General features: G+C 53.4%; 3 protein-coding genes across 5 annotated transcripts; 1 reads left to right on the top strand and 2 right to left on the bottom strand.

Annotated features, from left to right (window-relative positions):
* Positions 1-267: 267 nt before the first annotated feature.
* On the bottom strand, positions 268-4,173 carry LOC306815136 (maestro heat-like repeat-containing protein family member 6). Of its 3 annotated transcripts, XM_079331758.1 has the most exons (11): positions 3,831-4,065; positions 3,441-3,622; positions 3,221-3,358; positions 2,842-2,956; positions 2,533-2,670; positions 2,124-2,300; positions 1,842-1,997; positions 1,581-1,682; positions 1,142-1,244; positions 810-866; positions 268-516 (listed from the first exon to the last, which is right to left on the bottom strand). In XM_079331758.1, exons 1-11 carry the CDS (start codon positions 3,963-3,965, stop codon positions 302-304), a joined length of 1,518 nt encoding a protein of 505 aa, XP_079187884.1. In that variant the 5' UTR covers positions 3,966-4,065; the 3' UTR covers positions 268-301. The 3 variants fall into 3 exon arrangements, with proteins under 3 accessions (XP_079187884.1, XP_079187883.1, XP_079187885.1); XM_079331757.1 differs by lacking the exon at positions 3,221-3,358 and having other exon boundaries at positions 3,831-4,170; XM_079331759.1 differs by lacking the exon at positions 1,142-1,244 and having other exon boundaries at positions 376-516; positions 3,831-4,173.
* A 7-nt stretch (positions 4,174-4,180) lies between these two features.
* LOC306815138 (uncharacterized protein) lies at positions 4,181-5,629 on the bottom strand (the record flags this gene model as incomplete). The annotated part of the gene is made up of 5 exons (XM_079331763.1): positions 5,361-5,629; positions 4,997-5,061; positions 4,553-4,882; positions 4,223-4,371; positions 4,181-4,187 (listed from the first exon to the last, which is right to left on the bottom strand). The coding sequence occupies exons 1-5, from the start codon at positions 5,476-5,478 to the stop codon at positions 4,181-4,183; spliced, it is 669 nt and encodes a 222-aa protein (XP_079187889.1). The 5' UTR covers positions 5,479-5,629.
* A 6,544-nt stretch (positions 5,630-12,173) lies between these two features.
* On the top strand, positions 12,174-14,546 carry LOC306815135 (uncharacterized protein; the record flags this gene model as incomplete). The annotated part of the gene is made up of 3 exons (XM_079331756.1): positions 12,174-12,214; positions 12,369-12,957; positions 14,473-14,546. Coding segments are annotated over exons 1-3 (685 nt in total), but the record flags the coding sequence as incomplete, so codon positions are not given.
* Between the last annotated feature and the right edge of the window lie 986 nt (positions 14,547-15,532).

Genomic DNA, 15,532 nt, shown 5'->3' with positions numbered 1-15,532 from the left:
AAGAACAGAGGATTGGCAGTGTCTGAAGGCTGGACAGAGAGAGCAGCCAAAAGGGAGGAATATTAGAGGGAAGAAGAGAGTATGGGCAGTGTCTGAAGACTGGAAGGAGAGAACAGTCAAAAGGGAGGAATACCAGAGAGAAGAAGAGAGGATGGGCAGGGTCTGAAGGCTGGACGGAGAGAGCAGTCAGAAGGGAGGAATACCGGAGGGAAGAAGACAGGATGGGCAGGGTCTGAAGGCTGGAGGGAGGGACCTATCTATGGCAGGGAGACTGCTGAAGCCACGCAAACTTCCCACAGGCTCAGCTGTGGCAATTATCAGTTGTGCCTGGACCTGCAGCTGGTTTCTTCTGGTCTGAAGGTAGCCACAGCTTCCATAGCATCTGGAGGTCTTGAAGGGATGCTGGTTCTTCTGAGGCAGCAGATGAGCATGGTTCTGCAGCTCTTCCGCTGAATATCTCTTGATCTCCTGTGTTTGTCTGGGAAGGGCTGTCATCTCTCCTCAGGGCTTGAAGGGCTGGAAGAGAGAGGAACAGAGCCACAATCAGAGCCTGGATCTGTGGGAATCCAGGGAGATCTTGCTGCCAGGGCCATCCCAGACAGCTCTTGCCATGGCCACAAGAGAGGAGGGGCCAAGGGGATCAGCTGCAAGGTCCTGGCCATGAATCCTCCCACCCATGTCCCTGAAATCTCTCTGTGCTCCGTCCACGTCACCCCCTGTCCACAGAGGGAGCGAAGCCCTCTGCAGCAGGGCCAGGGATTGCAGCTCCCCCCGGCAGCCCCCGCTAAAAGCCTGCTGCCCTCACTCACCCTCGCTGAGCACCTGCAGCTCTTTCTTCTTCCCCCTCAAGCTGCGCTCGGCGAGCCCTGGGAACAGAGAGCCCGTCACGGCTCTGCCCAGCGGCACAGCTCCCTGTTCGTGGCGCTGCCAGCCCTGTGGCCACTGGCCCTCGAAGCCCGGCAGGGCTCAGCCCAGGCCCTTGCCGCACGCTGCCGCCCCAGGGCACAGCTGCGGGAGGGCGGCAGCAGCCCTGAGGGCAGCCAGGGCTCCACGGTACCAGGCACAGATGGCAGAAGCTGCCAGGGCAGCAGTCAGGGCTGGGGCTGAGCTGCGGCGGGGCGGGGAGGGAGCCCAGGCTCACCCAGGAACCTGATGGCCGCCTCTCGCAGGGGCTCCTGAGGGCTCTGCAGGTATGGCAGCGCCTGGCGCAGGTGCTCGGCCGCTCGGCTCCTGTCCTCTGCCACCTGTGGAGAGCGGTGGGAGTGAAGGCTCGGGGCGGGCTCTGCCCCTTTGCCCAGTGCTGCCCGCAGAGCCCTGAGGCGCGGCCAGCAGCCGCTGGGCCAGGCTCTGCAGGGGCACAGGGCCGGCTGCTGCCCGGGGAGCCGCGGTGCCGGCCCGCCCCACAGCTCCGCTGGGCCGGGGCTCCATCAGCACCCGGCTCGGGGCCGCAGGAGCGGGAGCACAGCCCGTGCGGCCCCTGCGGGCAGCGCTGGGCAGGGCCACAGCTGCAGCCGCACACAGTGAGCGCCGCGCTCAGGGGGCTCTCCTGGCTGAGGCTGCGCCTTCCAGGCCGGCCTTACCAGGCGCTCGGCGAATTGCCACAGCTTCTCTGTCTTCACCAGCTGGACGAGATTCTTCCTCTTCAGGAATTTGGTCGCACAATGCAGCGTTTCCCGAGAGGCCTGGAGAGCAGCAGAGATGTGGAGACGGCACCGCAGCCCAGGGCACAGGAGCCGCGTCCCTGTGCCAAGGCCCACAGGAGGCTGCAGCCCGCCAGGCACCAGAGCAGGAGGCAGTCGAACCCCCTGCCAGCAATGCACCAGCAGCCCAGGAGTCCTCACCTCAGCCACACACCCATTTTCATCATGGCAGTGGAATAAAAGTGCGGGGAGGCTTTGGCACACAGTTGACTTAAGAGGCTTTTTCCCCTCTTCTACTACCAATTCCATCACCTTGCAGAAGAGGCCAAGGGAGAGTAGCTGCACATGGCTGTTGTCCTGGGGGAAAGGAAAAAGCCTCGGCACCAGCTACTCCAGCCTCCTGAACAATGGCTCAAATAAGCCACAGGGCACAAAGTTTCTGAGCAGCAGCCAGTGCCTGTGGCTGAGAGCGCAGAGCCTTACGTTGTCAAAGAGTGCCAGGAGTGCCTCGGTCAGCTTCAGGGCAGTGCTGCTGGTTATCAGGATGTCTTTGTCCTGGAGCACATCTGTGAACACGCGCAGGGTCATGCCAACCACCTCTCCTTCTGTATCACGCAGCAGCTCCAGAAGGCTTTGACAGAGGCTACACATTTTTCTGGCCTGTGTGGAACACAAGGCTGTGCTGTGAAGCCATGAATGGCTGCACCACCACCACTGCCCTGGCACTACAACCCCACCCAGCTGCCACAGGGCCCAGAGGCCAAAGGCTGGTCCTGAAGAACTCGGGGAGGTGAGGCAGGAGAGCTGGGAGCATCTGCCTCAGCTCCTGAAGCCCAGCCAGCCTGAGGGGCTGCTTTCTCCAGCACAGCTTCAGCTGCTGCCCCCCTCTCACCATCGAGGGACCCTTGCTGAGCACCACAAGGGCTCTGAGCACCAGGCGACGCCTCTCCCTGCACTTGCTCTTCACATGCCTTGACATGATTTCAAGGATGCTGTCAGCACATTTAGTCAAATCCAAGCATTCCAGGACCTGGAAGGCACAGGGCAGTGACAGGGGACCAGCCAGCAGGAGCCCAGAACCGCTCAGGGCTGGGCCCAGACAGCAGCACAGGGCAAGGGCACTGTCCCAGGCAGCTGTGTCTAGGAAAGGGCAGACAGCTGAGAGGCAGCTCAGCGAGGCAGCACTGGCCATCAGGCTCACCTCCACAAGAAATGCCAGGAAAGGCAGATCCCAGCGTAGCTCTTCCCTGTTGAGCTGCCCAAGCAGGCGGCGTGCAATCCCAGAACACAAGGAGAGGGAGACACGGCGCATCTCCCTGGCAGGGGGAAAAGGCACCAAGACACTGAGGTGGGCAGGCATACCTCTCTCAGGGCTGACTCACAGAGATCCAGTCCCTGGAGGGGATGTGCTCACTCTGGGAGGCTGCCCCTGCTGGGCACCTCCTCTCCCAGCCTTTTCCAGTCTGCTTGGCTGTCCGTTGGTGACAAGGCCCTGTGGTCCATGACCACAGGGACTGTGTAGGGGACCCCGGGAAAAGAGCACAAATGTTGGGGGCAGAGGGGAAATGGGGGGGTCTCACCTGGCCAGCAGACCTGCTGCATAGTGCTGGGTGTCAGCACAGAGCAGCGTGTCCCAGCCATGCTTGCGCTCCATGGCCATCACCTCAGGCTCATACTGCAGACAGAAGAGCAGAGCCTTCATGGCCTGCACTGCAAACCTGTGTGCAGAGCAAAGTCCAGGTCACACTGGCAGCACTGGCGCTGGCTGCAAGCTCATGGCAAGGACAGGACGACTGGGACCTGTTGGGCTTGCTGGGAAGGCTATGTTGCTCCTGGCATGCTCTCCAGAAGTTCTCAACTTCCTCTGTCATCTGCTGTGTGGTGATGACAACGTGGAAGAGCAGAGCCACAAAGAGGTGGGAGGAATAAAGGATCATTGCCTTGGGGCACTGAGGCACAATTAGCCAGATGACCAGAGTTGCCTGCAAAAGAAGCAGCCCGAGACAGCGCTCAGTGCCGAGGCGTCCGTGGGGCAGGGCCCGAGGGGAGATTCAGGGGGAGCAGCAGGTCTGGTACCCCCTGAGCCTGTCTCTAGCCCAGGTTTCAGGCCAGTGCCTGAGGTACGGAGAGAATGGAGAGCTGCTGGAGACGTGGCTGGGGAGCAAGAAGAGGCCAGTTCCAGAAACTCACAGCCAGGGCAAAAATGTCTTTGTTGTCCCCATCAGAGGTGCACGTGCTGTGCACAGGCCAATCCTCCATCACACAGAGCAGTATTGGCAACACCTTCTCCACTGCTGGTCCTGACGAGCCTATGGTTGTCCACATCCTTGCAGCGGCTCTGTGGGATGGGAGCTCTGTGTCGGGGGGGGTCTCAGTCACAGTACCGTGCCCTGTACAGCCGTGGGGCCCAGGTGACAGAGCCCCGGGGCCCTGAGGGGCAGGGAGGGAAACAGAGCTCAGGAAGCAGAAGGGCCTGAGGGTCCTGGAGCTCTCCGCCTGTCTGGCAGAGCCCATTGGACAGGCTGTACAGGGTGGTGGCCCTAAAGGCTGGTGAGCCCTGAGCTCTCACATGGGCCCCGTACCTGTCACACGTTGGGGCACAGTGCAGGAGGGTTAGCACCACGTCAGCAGGGTGTTCTCTAGCCAGCCTCCGAATGTCAGTGCGCAGCCTGGCATCCACAGTGACGTGGGACTCGAGACTCTGGTGAATGCTTTTCACCATGGCTGGCACCTGGAGGGGGTGGGGAAGACTTGGAGCGCTGTCCAAGGGAGCAACTCCCCAGTTCCCCCCAAGAAGTGCTTCCCTCCCTGCCACACTGTGCTGGCCTCAAAGACTGAGGGGTCTCAGTGACTGTGACGTGAGTGGGGACCCAATCCTGTGAGGCCTCGAGCCCTGGCCCCAGGCTGCTTACGTGATGCTGAGGTGAGACACAAGGGTCCTTGAAATAGTCCAGGATGAGTTCCTGGCTCAGAGTGGCAATGGGAGCGATGTCAGTATTTGTGATGCCCCGAGTCTCTCCAGTGTCTGCGTTTGGGATGGCCACGTCCTCAGTCACTGCCATGTCAGCATTTGCCCTGTCATCATTCCTTGCTGTGCCAGATTTGTCTGAGCACTCAGGCGAATCTGGGCTGACATTAGGCTCTGCCTGCAGCTCAGTCAGCCTGGAGTCATGCTTGGCTGTGCTCTCTGTTGCTGTGGTGCTGCCCTTTCTACGGCGAATGTGTAGGAACTTTCGCAACATCTGCAGGAGAACAAGGGACAGGGAAGAGAGGCAAGTTCCATGGAGTGCTCCAAGCGCTGTGCTGGGCTGAGCAGTGACAGCAGGCCCAGCCCAGGTGCGGATGGCTGCAGGTACCTTCAGTGTTCTGCGGAAGCTGCCACGGGCGGGTTCCTGCTCTTGAGACCAGTCTGTGGCTGCACCTGGCAAAGAGCAAGCGCAGCCAGAGCTGAGGGGCTGCGGGAGAGGCCGGAGAACACAGGCCAGCCGTGCGCTCCCCAGGCAGGGACATCCCCAGAGGATGGAGCATGGCCGCTGTGGTGTGTCTGCCCGGCCCCTCTTCCATCCTGTCCCTGGCCATGTACACAGTGGGATGGGATGGGATGGGATGGGATGGGATGGGATGGGATGGGATGGGATGGGATGGGATGGGATGGGATGGGATGGGATGGGACCAAGCTGGCAGCAGCCATCAGCCCTGTGGCCCAGCTGTGCCACTCACTGTCTTGCATTGGACGAAATAGGTCCAGTTCTTTAGGCTGTTGTGCTGGGGAAACTCCAGGGCTTTTCTTTTTTTTTCCTCTGAACACCTTGAACAGGCCGAGAAATCTGTCTGCCATGGCAGAGTCTGTCCTCGAGGGCACCTAGCAGAGAGATGTCTTAGGAAAGCTGAGAGGCAACAAGTCGTGCAGTTGTGCCTTAAAGACACCCACGACAGAGAAGCCTCAGGAAGGCTGCAGGACAGCAAGTCCTGCACTCTGAGGGCTCCTGCCACAAGGACAGGAGACTCCTCGTAAACGATTCAGGTCACCAAGTCCCACGAGTGCACCTGCAAAAGAAAATCCTCGGGAAGGCCACAGGACACGAAGTCCCACAGTCTTGCCACGAGGTCACCTGCAGGAATAACGCCTCGGAAGTGCTCCGGGTCAGGCACGAGTGAGTGTGCTGTGCGGGGGCTCCTCACGGCACTGCTCCGGCGCGTCCTGTCCCGGCGCGGGCTCCGAGCACTGTGGCGTGGCCCAGTCGCCGCCGGCTCCTGAGTCACCACACGTCACAAAGGATCCTTGGGCACCATTGACCATGCTGCGCGTGTCACAAAGGGCCCTTGCACACACGGCCACCTGCTCTGGGGACGCCCTGAGCCCTCCCAATGTGGCCCAGGTTAGAAGGAATCCCTTGGCCCAAATATCTAAGACAGCGCAACAGGAACGTTAGGAGTGGCTCAGAGCATAAGCTAACTGAGCTGTCCTGCTCTGCAGGCTCATGACATTTAAGTATCCTCAATCCCAGTTATCCTTACTTCCCAGTTGCTCAACTCAAGTAGTTCCAAAAAGCTGCAAACTTCCCAAATTCATTATGGCATGGCCTGAGAATGTGATGGATTTGGAAGTTTGCTTCCCATCTCAAAGCAGCAACTGTTTGCCTTAACATCATACCTTGGGAGTCACTTTCCAAAACAACACTACACAGAGGCAAAAAAAAAGGTCTTTCTTTGGTCTGCAAATGGTTTTCAAGGAAGAGATGATAATATCTTAATTCTGTGAAGGAATAAAAGATCGCAAGGAAGCAAAGTCCACTAAATGTTACTATGTTAGCCCAAACCAATGAGTAGGTTGCAAAATGGCTAATCCTCCTTCTGCTACAGATAGTTAAGTGGCTTATAAAGTACAGCTCTCCCCTCTTCTTCCCTGGGGGAGAATCAGGAGCACTAACAGAAAAAATCACAGCTATTCCTTCTGCCCTTTGTAAGCAAGGCTGTGCCAAACCAGAGATGCTGCATTCAAGCTGACTCAACTTCCAGCCTAAACCTCTCATCTACCAGGCAACTCCTTCTCCACCACGCCCACCAACACCAACCCCCCTAAAACAGCTGCACAGAAGCCCCCAACAGCACAACAGAACCCCCAGCTGTCCCCATTCCTCCGCAGAGCTTTCCCAGCCTCCAGCAGACACCCTGGTTCCCTGCAGGTGCTGTGACCTGGCCCTCAGGAGGATCTGCTCCAAGGCCTTACCCGGTGGCAAGCTCAGGCTGCTAGGCTGTCCTGGTTTGGGACAAAATTAGGGGAAAAACTCTCGCAAAGGAGCCCTGTCAGAAACAAACCCCAAGAATTCCTCCCCCTCCCACTACCGGTTCGGGAAGAACTTCCTCTAAGGGAAAAGTGGAAAAAATTATTTATTTATCAAACACACAAAAAAGAAACACGCCCCAATACCAGGAAAAACAGCCATGGATGGCAAAGAAATTTGTCACCCGTCTGCGTCTCCGAAGTCGAGGAGGGCAGAAACACGAATGTCTTGCCACGACAGAGTCTGGGACATTCTTGGTGTTTCAGATTGGGTGGAGTCCAAGTCGGGTTCAGGTGGTATTTCCTAGCAAAGAAGAAAAAAAAATGCAAAAAGCAGCAAAAAGGTGGGGGGGGGGCAGCCAAGTGAGCAGCAGCTACCAAGCCAGCAAAAGCAGCAAAAGCAAGTGGGTGAGGGGGAAGGGCCAGTGGGGAGGAGCGCCTCAGCCCCCAGCCAGCAGCAGCAGCAAATGGGGGAGGGCGCTGGCAAGTTACTAGCCAAAAAAAACCTTACAAGAATGGACAGAACACAATTTGGGGATACAAAGCGTTGCAACGTCAACCCAGGACACACCTCAACAGCACACAGCCAGCAGCATCAGATGAATCAAGATCCCATTATCCCCACCCATAAAATTTTGGCTAAAAAGTCAAAGGGTGCTCAGTAAAACCCACTCACCCTTCAACAGCCCCAGTTTGCCTGTGGGAAAGTCTGACAGACAACAGAAATTGACTGTAGGCTATTGTGCCTTGAATGAAGTGACTTCACTGTGGGAGCTAAGACAGAGTACTGTGGATTTAATTAGCATAAGCAGCTTGATAACCAAGATGCCTTGGCAAGAGCAAACAGAGCTTTGAAGACTCCATGAGGATTGGATCAAGACTGGCGACAGGAAAGAAGAATGAATCAAACAGAAATGTTGCAAAATGTGTAAGCTTGTCAGTGTGATGTTTACCCAATAAATGTGGTAAAAAATTACCAGCTTTCCTAAAAATGGTATATAAGCACATGTAGCTGAGAGTGAATTTGGATTCTGATCAGCAGTCAGTAGACCCCCTCTCTCTCCCAGTCGTTGATTCTCCAGTGCTGAGCGCTGCCGTGCTCCTCCTGGATCTCCAGGAGCAGCTGGAGCCCAAGGCAGCAAAGTGGCTCCATTGACATTGCCAATGCATTTTTCTGCATTCCTTTGGCAGCAGAGTGCAGGCCTCAGTTTGCTTTCACCTGGAGGGACGCGCAGCACACCTGGAACCGACTGCCCCAGGGGTGGAAACACAGCCCCACCATCTGCCACGGGCTGATCCAGGCTGCACTGGAAAAGAGTAAAGCTCCAAAACACCTGCAATACATCAATAACATCATTGGGTGGACGAACAGGGCAATAAAAGTATTTGAGAAAGGAGAGAGGATCATCCAGATTCTGCTGGAAGGAGGTTTCACCATCGAGAAGACCAAAGTCAAGGGACCTGCCTGAGAGATGCAGTTCCTGGGAGTAGAGAGGCAAGATGGACGGAGCCAGATCCCCACTGAAATGAGCAGTGAGATCATCACAGTGTCTCCACCAAGCAGCAAGAAGGAAACAGAAAATTTCGTAAGGGCCATAGGTTTTTAGAGAATGCATTCCTGAGTGCAGCTACATTGTAAGCCCTCTATACCTGCTCAACCTAAGAAGAAAATTCCATCTGTGGCCCTGAACAGCAACAAGCCTTCACCCAGACCAAGCAGAAAATCGCTCAAGCAGTGCCCTTGGCCCAGTCAGGACAGGAGCAGAGGGGAGGAATGTGCTTTACTCTGCAGCCAAAAACAATGGCTTGTCCTGGAGCCTTTAGCAGAAGGAGCCTGGGGAGACTCGAGGCTGAGCACCAGAATTCTAGAGTCAAAGTCACACAAAGTCTGAAGCAAACCACACTCACAAAAAAACCCCCAAAAAACAAAAAACAAAAAAAGTTATCCGCCTACAAAAAGAAAGTTCAAGCCACCTCAAAAGAAATTATCACAAAAGCACAACTCCTCCTGGCACCCTGACTCCCGATGCTGGGGTGGGTGTTTAAAGAAAAGGCTCCTCTACCCACCACGCCACCCACACCACATGGAGCCCATGGATTGCTCTCATCACACGGCACGGCCGGATTAGAAACACAAATCACCCTGAAATTTTAAAAACACTTAACACCGGACACAAGATAAAAACTTTAGTCTCACTAACAAAAAGCAGCAGAAACAAGTAACCCAGGCTAAAAAGCTCCACCATACAACCAACTACCAGCACAAGAAACACACTGTGCTCTTGTCACTGACAGTTTCTGTCTCATGGTTGAGATGAACCACAAGTGGAAAGTGGCTGCAGGGAGCCCCATACGACGAGTCGCACAAGCTACTGAAGGAGAAGGTGAATCAAGTGCACTTGCTGAACTCAAAGCCATTCAGCTGGCCCTGGACACTGCTGAAACAGAGAACTGGCCAAAGCTCCACCTTTATACTGAATCATAAATAGTAACCAATGCTCTGTGGAGTTAGCTAGAAAGGTAAAAAAAAGGCCAGCTAGCAAAAAAAAAGGAACACCAATTCAGGCTGCTGATGAGTGCAAAAACATTGCCACTCAGACAAACTATCTGTAAAAGTCCATCATGTAGATAGCCACGTCCCCAAAAGTCAGGCTAATAAAGAACACTGAAACAAGGAGCAAGTAGATCAAGCTGCCAAAATAGAGATGTCACAAATACATTTAAATTAGCAACATAAGGGAGAGTTGTTCCTAGCTCAATAGGCCCACACTGCCTTAAGCCATAAAGGCAAAAATGCCACCTATAAGTAGGCACAAAACTGAAAAGCAGATTTAACTATAAATTGCATTTTTCAAGTTATCCATAACTGTAAGACGTGCTAAAATCAAGCAAGCCAAGAAGATAAAGCCTCTCTAATATGGGGGGCAGTATTCCAAATATAAGTATAAAGAAGCCCAGCAAATGAACTACATCACACTGCCTCAAACCCCCCAAGGAAAGTGCTACGTGAGCACAATTGTAGAAGCCACCACTGGATCATAAGAAACCTACCCTGTACCTCACACTACTACTCAAAACACCGTCTGAAGCCCAAAAAAGCAAGTCCTATAAAGACACAGCACCCCTGAGAGAAACGTCAGACAACAGGACCCATTTCAAGAACATCCTTATAAACACCCCAGCCAAAAACCAGGATATTGAATAAATAGATCATATCCCTGATCACACACCAGCTGCCAGGAAAGTTGAACTGTACAACAGACTACTTAAAATTACCCTAAAGGCACTTGGCAGGGTAACATCCAAACATTGAGAAATGAACTTAACAAAAGCCACCTAAATTCTCAACACCTGAGAGTCCATCACTCAAGCAAGTCCTGTCCAGTCTGAAGCCTTGCACACAGTGCATGGGGATAAAGTCCCTGTAGTACACATAAAAGGTATTTTAAGATGGTTTAGATTAGGCCCACCTCAAGCAAAGGCAAAACAATCCGTACAATTGGTTTTGCTCAAAAACCCAGTTACACTTAGTAGGTAATGCAGAAAGATAAAGAAACCCATTGAGTACCACAGATAAACCTAATCTTAAGTGAGAACTGTGTGTAATTTCACTGTGAAAAAAATATATAGCAGAGTTGAAAGAAGGTATTAATTAAGGTAGGATGCAGATGGTAATAAAATAAGGAGTAGATCATGTCTGAAGTTGCAATGCAAAATGCAAGCAGAAGTATACATTCCATCACCATCTGCTGAAACCAGGTGGAGCAGGGCTCCTTATCTCTGCCATGACCCATCCCTCACAACTCCTCCCCACAAGGAGTTATACCTTATGGGAGATGCCCCAGCCAAGGAGAAAAGCCAAGTATTTCCTACCTAAATAAAACCTGAAATTTTAAACATCAGAGCAACCTTTCCCACTAAATTCCCACAAGAAGACCAGGCCTATCTTCATCACCACTAGATGTTAAAAAAGTAACTACACCCTTCCCCAAAATCATTGCTTCAACAAAACCACACCTGTCACTCCATGAAAACTACAGGTACCATTATTCAGACTGTAACAAACACCCTGAGCAACAGGGTTACAGGTTGCATTCTGACCTTGGCAGTGTTTTGGTCTTAATATTACTATACTTTATTTTCATTTTGCCAGTGAAAAACTGCTATTTGAAATCCCTCACCTTTATCAGAGAGCTCCTCAATTTCCAAGTCATATTAATTTAGAGGGAGGGAGTTTACATTTTCCGTTTCAAGAGAAGCTCCAGAGCTCCTCAGACGACACCTGTCTGTCAAACCAAGACAGTGCCCTGCTGCAGCTCCATCCCCATGGCAGGATTCACGCTGGATGATCCCCAGGGACCCCCGGTGGGCAGAGCCCCCCTGAGCCCTGGTGCTGCTGATCCGTGTTGGGAAGACACCTGGCTGGGGCTCTACATCTTCCCCGTGGCCTGGATTTTCTTTGCATTTCTCTTTGTCCTTCCCAAACACCCAGAAAAGAGGGTTAAAATTGAGATGTTAAATAACGACCTGCTTGGGGACACGGGGGGATCTTCCAGGGGATGCGGGGGACGCTCGGTTCCAGGGATTTGAGGGGTCCTGGGGGGGGACCTGGGGGTTGCTCAGGGCGTTGGGCACCCCAATTCCAGCGGCTCTGGCTGCGCTGGGAGAGGAGGAGGAGCGGGAGGAAGAGGAGGAGCGGGAAGAGACGGAAGAGAAGCAGAGGGAGAAAAAGGAGGGACACAGGAGGAGCGGCAGGAAGATGAGGATCGATTTTAGAACCACACATTTTTCCCGCCTGGTCTCTGACGCCGCACTTTCCCTGAGTCCGGCCCCATCGCCCCCCAAAATCCCGCAGGTGAGTGGGGAGGGGGAGCTCGCCCGAGGGTTTTATTTTGCTTTTCAGGGGATGTTTGGATCTTGCAAGAGCCCAAAGCCGAGCTGGAAATGGCCCTGGCAGGATCATGGCAGCTCCTCGGCTCTGGGGATCCCCGGCACAGCCGGGGGGGAAGGCGGGAGCCCCGGAGCGGGGAGAGCGCAGAGGGGCGATCCCGGAGCCGGGGGACCCCCGGCAGCCTGGACGGGTGCGGGAGGTTGGTGCTGAGCGGGCTCCGGGCCCCCGAGGTTGAAAGGGGAGCTGACTTTCCCAGCTGCCCTTGGGCAGTGCCACCATCAAACCCGACGCACTCAGCCCTTGTTTCCCCCCCCAACCAGGATTTCCCAAACCACAGCACCGAAGAGGAGAAGGAGGAGGCTGTTAGGACGAGGACGATGGCCCGGGAGCTGCAGGCAGGTGAGGAGGAAGTCAGTGCCCCTTTCCCCCTGTGTCCTGCTCCATCTCCCAGCCCAGCACGGCCCCGGCTGCAGCACAGCCCTGGGGGGATCTCCTTGCCCTTGCCTCTGGCACAGAGGCAAATCCCATCCTGTCCTTGTCCTTCCTCCCCCAGACAAGGAGCTGAGCACGGACAGCAGGGAGGACAAATCCCCGCGGCACAGCCTCGGGCAAGAGGCCGTTTGCAGCAGCTCCACGGCGCAGGAATGCAACGGGGAGGAAAAGCCCCGCAGATCCCGCAGCAGGAGGGGCTGCAAACGCACAGCCCGGGGATCCCAGCAGGAAAGAGCCAGCCCGGGCCGGGGAGGCGGCCGGAGCTCGGAGCTGGGGCTGCGTGAGCAGCTTCACCATGGGGAGAAGCCCCACAAGTGCTCGGAATGTGGGAAGGGCTTCAGGTGGAGATCCAACCTGATCAGACACCGGAGAATCCACACAGGGGAACAGCCCTACGAGTGTGGGGAGTGTGGGAAGAGATTCAGAGACAGCTCAAACCTGACTGTTCACCAGAAGAGCCACACTGGGGAGAGGCCCTACGAGTGTGATAAATGCAGGAAGAGGTTTCAGAGGAGCTTCCATCTCCTCCAGCATTATCGCATTCACACAGGGGAGAGGCCCTTCTGCTGCGCTGACTGTGGGAACAGCTTCAATCTAAACTCCAACCTCATCAGGCACCGGCTCATCCACATGGGGGAGAGACCCTACGAGTGTGATAAATGCAGGAAGAGGTTTCAGAGCAGGTCCAGCCTTCTGAGGCACTATCGCACTCACTGGGATGAGAGGCCCTTCTGCTGCCGCGACTGCAGGAAGGGATTCAAGAGAAACTTCCACCTCATCAGGCACTGGCTCATCCACACTGGGGAGAGACCCTATGAGTGTCCAGAGTGTGGGAAGAGCTTCTCCAGGAGATTTACCTTGACCCAACACCAACGGAGCCTCCACTGAGAGAAGCCCTGTGAGTGCCCCAAGTGCGGGAAAAGCTTCGTGCTGGCTCCCTGTGACCTGGATTTTCTTTCCATTTTTCTTTGTCCTTCCCAGACACCCAGTACCAGGGTAAAAATGAAGACATTGAACTAAGACATGCCTGCAGACACAGGGGGATCTTCCAGAGGATGTGGGGGACCCTGTGTTCCAGGGACTTCAGGTTTCCTTGGGGGCTGCTCAGGGCTTTGGGCACCCCAGGCCCAGCGGCTCTGGCTGCACTGGGAGATGCTGACGGAGGTTCTGGGGCAGCTGATCAAGGACCCCCTGCCCTGACACCCTCCCCGTTTCCCCCTGACCCAGCTCCCGCTGTCCCCTGTCCAGGATCCTCCTCTCCCCACTGCCACTGCCCTTGCCCCCAGCCCATTCCTGTCTCACACCACTCCTGCCCCCCTCCCAGTTCAGATCCCATTCCCAGTATCATTCCCTGTCCTGTATTCTCTGCCTGGTTACTGTTCACATATTCCCTGTCCTGTTCCCCTTCTTGTATTTCTGATCCCAGTCCATTTCCCACATTTCTATTTCTATATTTCCAGTCCCCTTCCAATATTCCCATTCCCAGTCCTGTTGCCCTATTCCCATGTCTGTTCCCTGTCCCATATTCTAAATCTCCATCCCATATTTTCTGCCCAATTGCTATTTCCATATTCCCTGTTGTGTTCCCATATTCCCATTCCCTGTTCCCGTTTTCATTTTTTCATTTGCATTCCAATGTCCCTTTCCCAGTCCCCACTCTCTGTCCCTGTCCCTATTTCTGGTTGTTGGAGAGTGGAACAGAGAAGCCTCTCTGACTCCCTCAAAAGAGAACAGTATGCAAGAATTTAATTTAAAATATTTTGAGAAGATAAAATACAGGAAACCACACAGATATAAAATAGAGGTGTAAGTTTTAGTTTACGGATTTAGAAATATTAAGTAGCATAGATGTGAAGTAGAAGTTTAAATCTTTGTGTGAAGTACATAGAAATATGTTTTAAATACCATAAAAAGTGAAGTTATGGAATCTGCTTTGAAATACTGGCTGCACTAAGGTATTAAAAATTTAGTTCTATACAGAATGAAATTACAGTAGGAATATTTTATATACTCTTCACATAAAACAGATAGGCCATGTGCACAAGTTATACATAAACTAACTGATTACAGAACGAGAATTCTAATAGATTTAGGAGAAATTATTCAGGTTCATAGTTTTTGCTCATTGGGTAATTTGTCAAAAAACTGGGTATTGTCCTCTCTAGTCCCTCTTTCTTTGGTTGCATTAAGGAGAAGGAGGCCATGAGGATGAGGACGAAGGCCCAGGAGCCGCAGGCAGGTGAGGAGGAAGTCAGTGCCCCTTTCCCCCTGTGTCCTGCTCCATCTCCCAGCCCAGCCCAGCCCCGGCTGCAGCACAGCCCTGGGGGGATCTCCTTGCCCTTGCCCATATTCCCAGCCCCATTCCTCTTTTTATTCCCATTCCCATTCCCTGTCTCCATTCCCGAATGTTGGAGTGTGGAACACAGAAGCTTCTCTGAGTCCCTTCGAGACATAACAGAATGAACAAATTAAATTAAAAACCATTAGAAAAACTAAAGTACTTTAAGCCACTCCAACAGGAAATAGTTCTGTGCTTCAGTTTTAAGTAAGTAGAAATATTAAGAGTCATAGATATGTAGTAGAAGTATAAATCTTAGTTTGAAGTACTTTGAAATATGTATTAATTGCCTTAGAAAGTAAAAGTCATAGAGTCTGGGGGAAAACCAAGCTGCATTGAGTGTTTAAAAACACAGCTCTAGACCGAATAAAAACAGAGTAAAAATATTTTTTACATTCTTCCCATAGAACAGATAGGCCATGTGCACTAGTTAGATGTAAACATTTGTATTAGAAAACCAGAATTCTAATAGCTTTAGGAGAAATGCTTACTGTTTTTGGGTCATTGGCACATTTGTCAATAAAAATCCGTATGTTTCAGCCAGATGTCTCTCTCCCTCCTCTCCAGTCCCTCTCTCTTCCTCCACCACAATCGTCACCACCACTACCAGCACATGAGAGAAGAAGAGGAAGATGAAGAAGAAAAGAACAGGAGAAGAAAGGCCAGGGAGCATCTGCCTCTGGAGACTCTGCACCAGCCACAGTTTCCACCTCTTGCAGCAGAGAGCTGCTCCTGCTTCCATCGGGACTTTATGGCAGAGAAATTGAACAGGGACTGGAGAGCCTTGGGCTCTTTGCCTTTGGAGCCTGATGTGCCTTGACAAGAAACAACTTTACAGCAGCCAGCAGCTGCTCTGCTCTGGGAAGATCTAAAGCCACAACCAATCC

This window comes from Erithacus rubecula (genome assembly GCF_903797595.1).
Source record: "Erithacus rubecula genome assembly, contig: scaffold_1019_arrow_ctg1, whole genome shotgun sequence".
Classification (NCBI taxonomy): Eukaryota; Metazoa; Chordata; class Aves; order Passeriformes; family Muscicapidae; genus Erithacus; species Erithacus rubecula.
The sequence above is the reverse complement of the archived record's forward strand: the minus strand, read 5'-3'. Positions and strand labels throughout refer to the sequence as shown.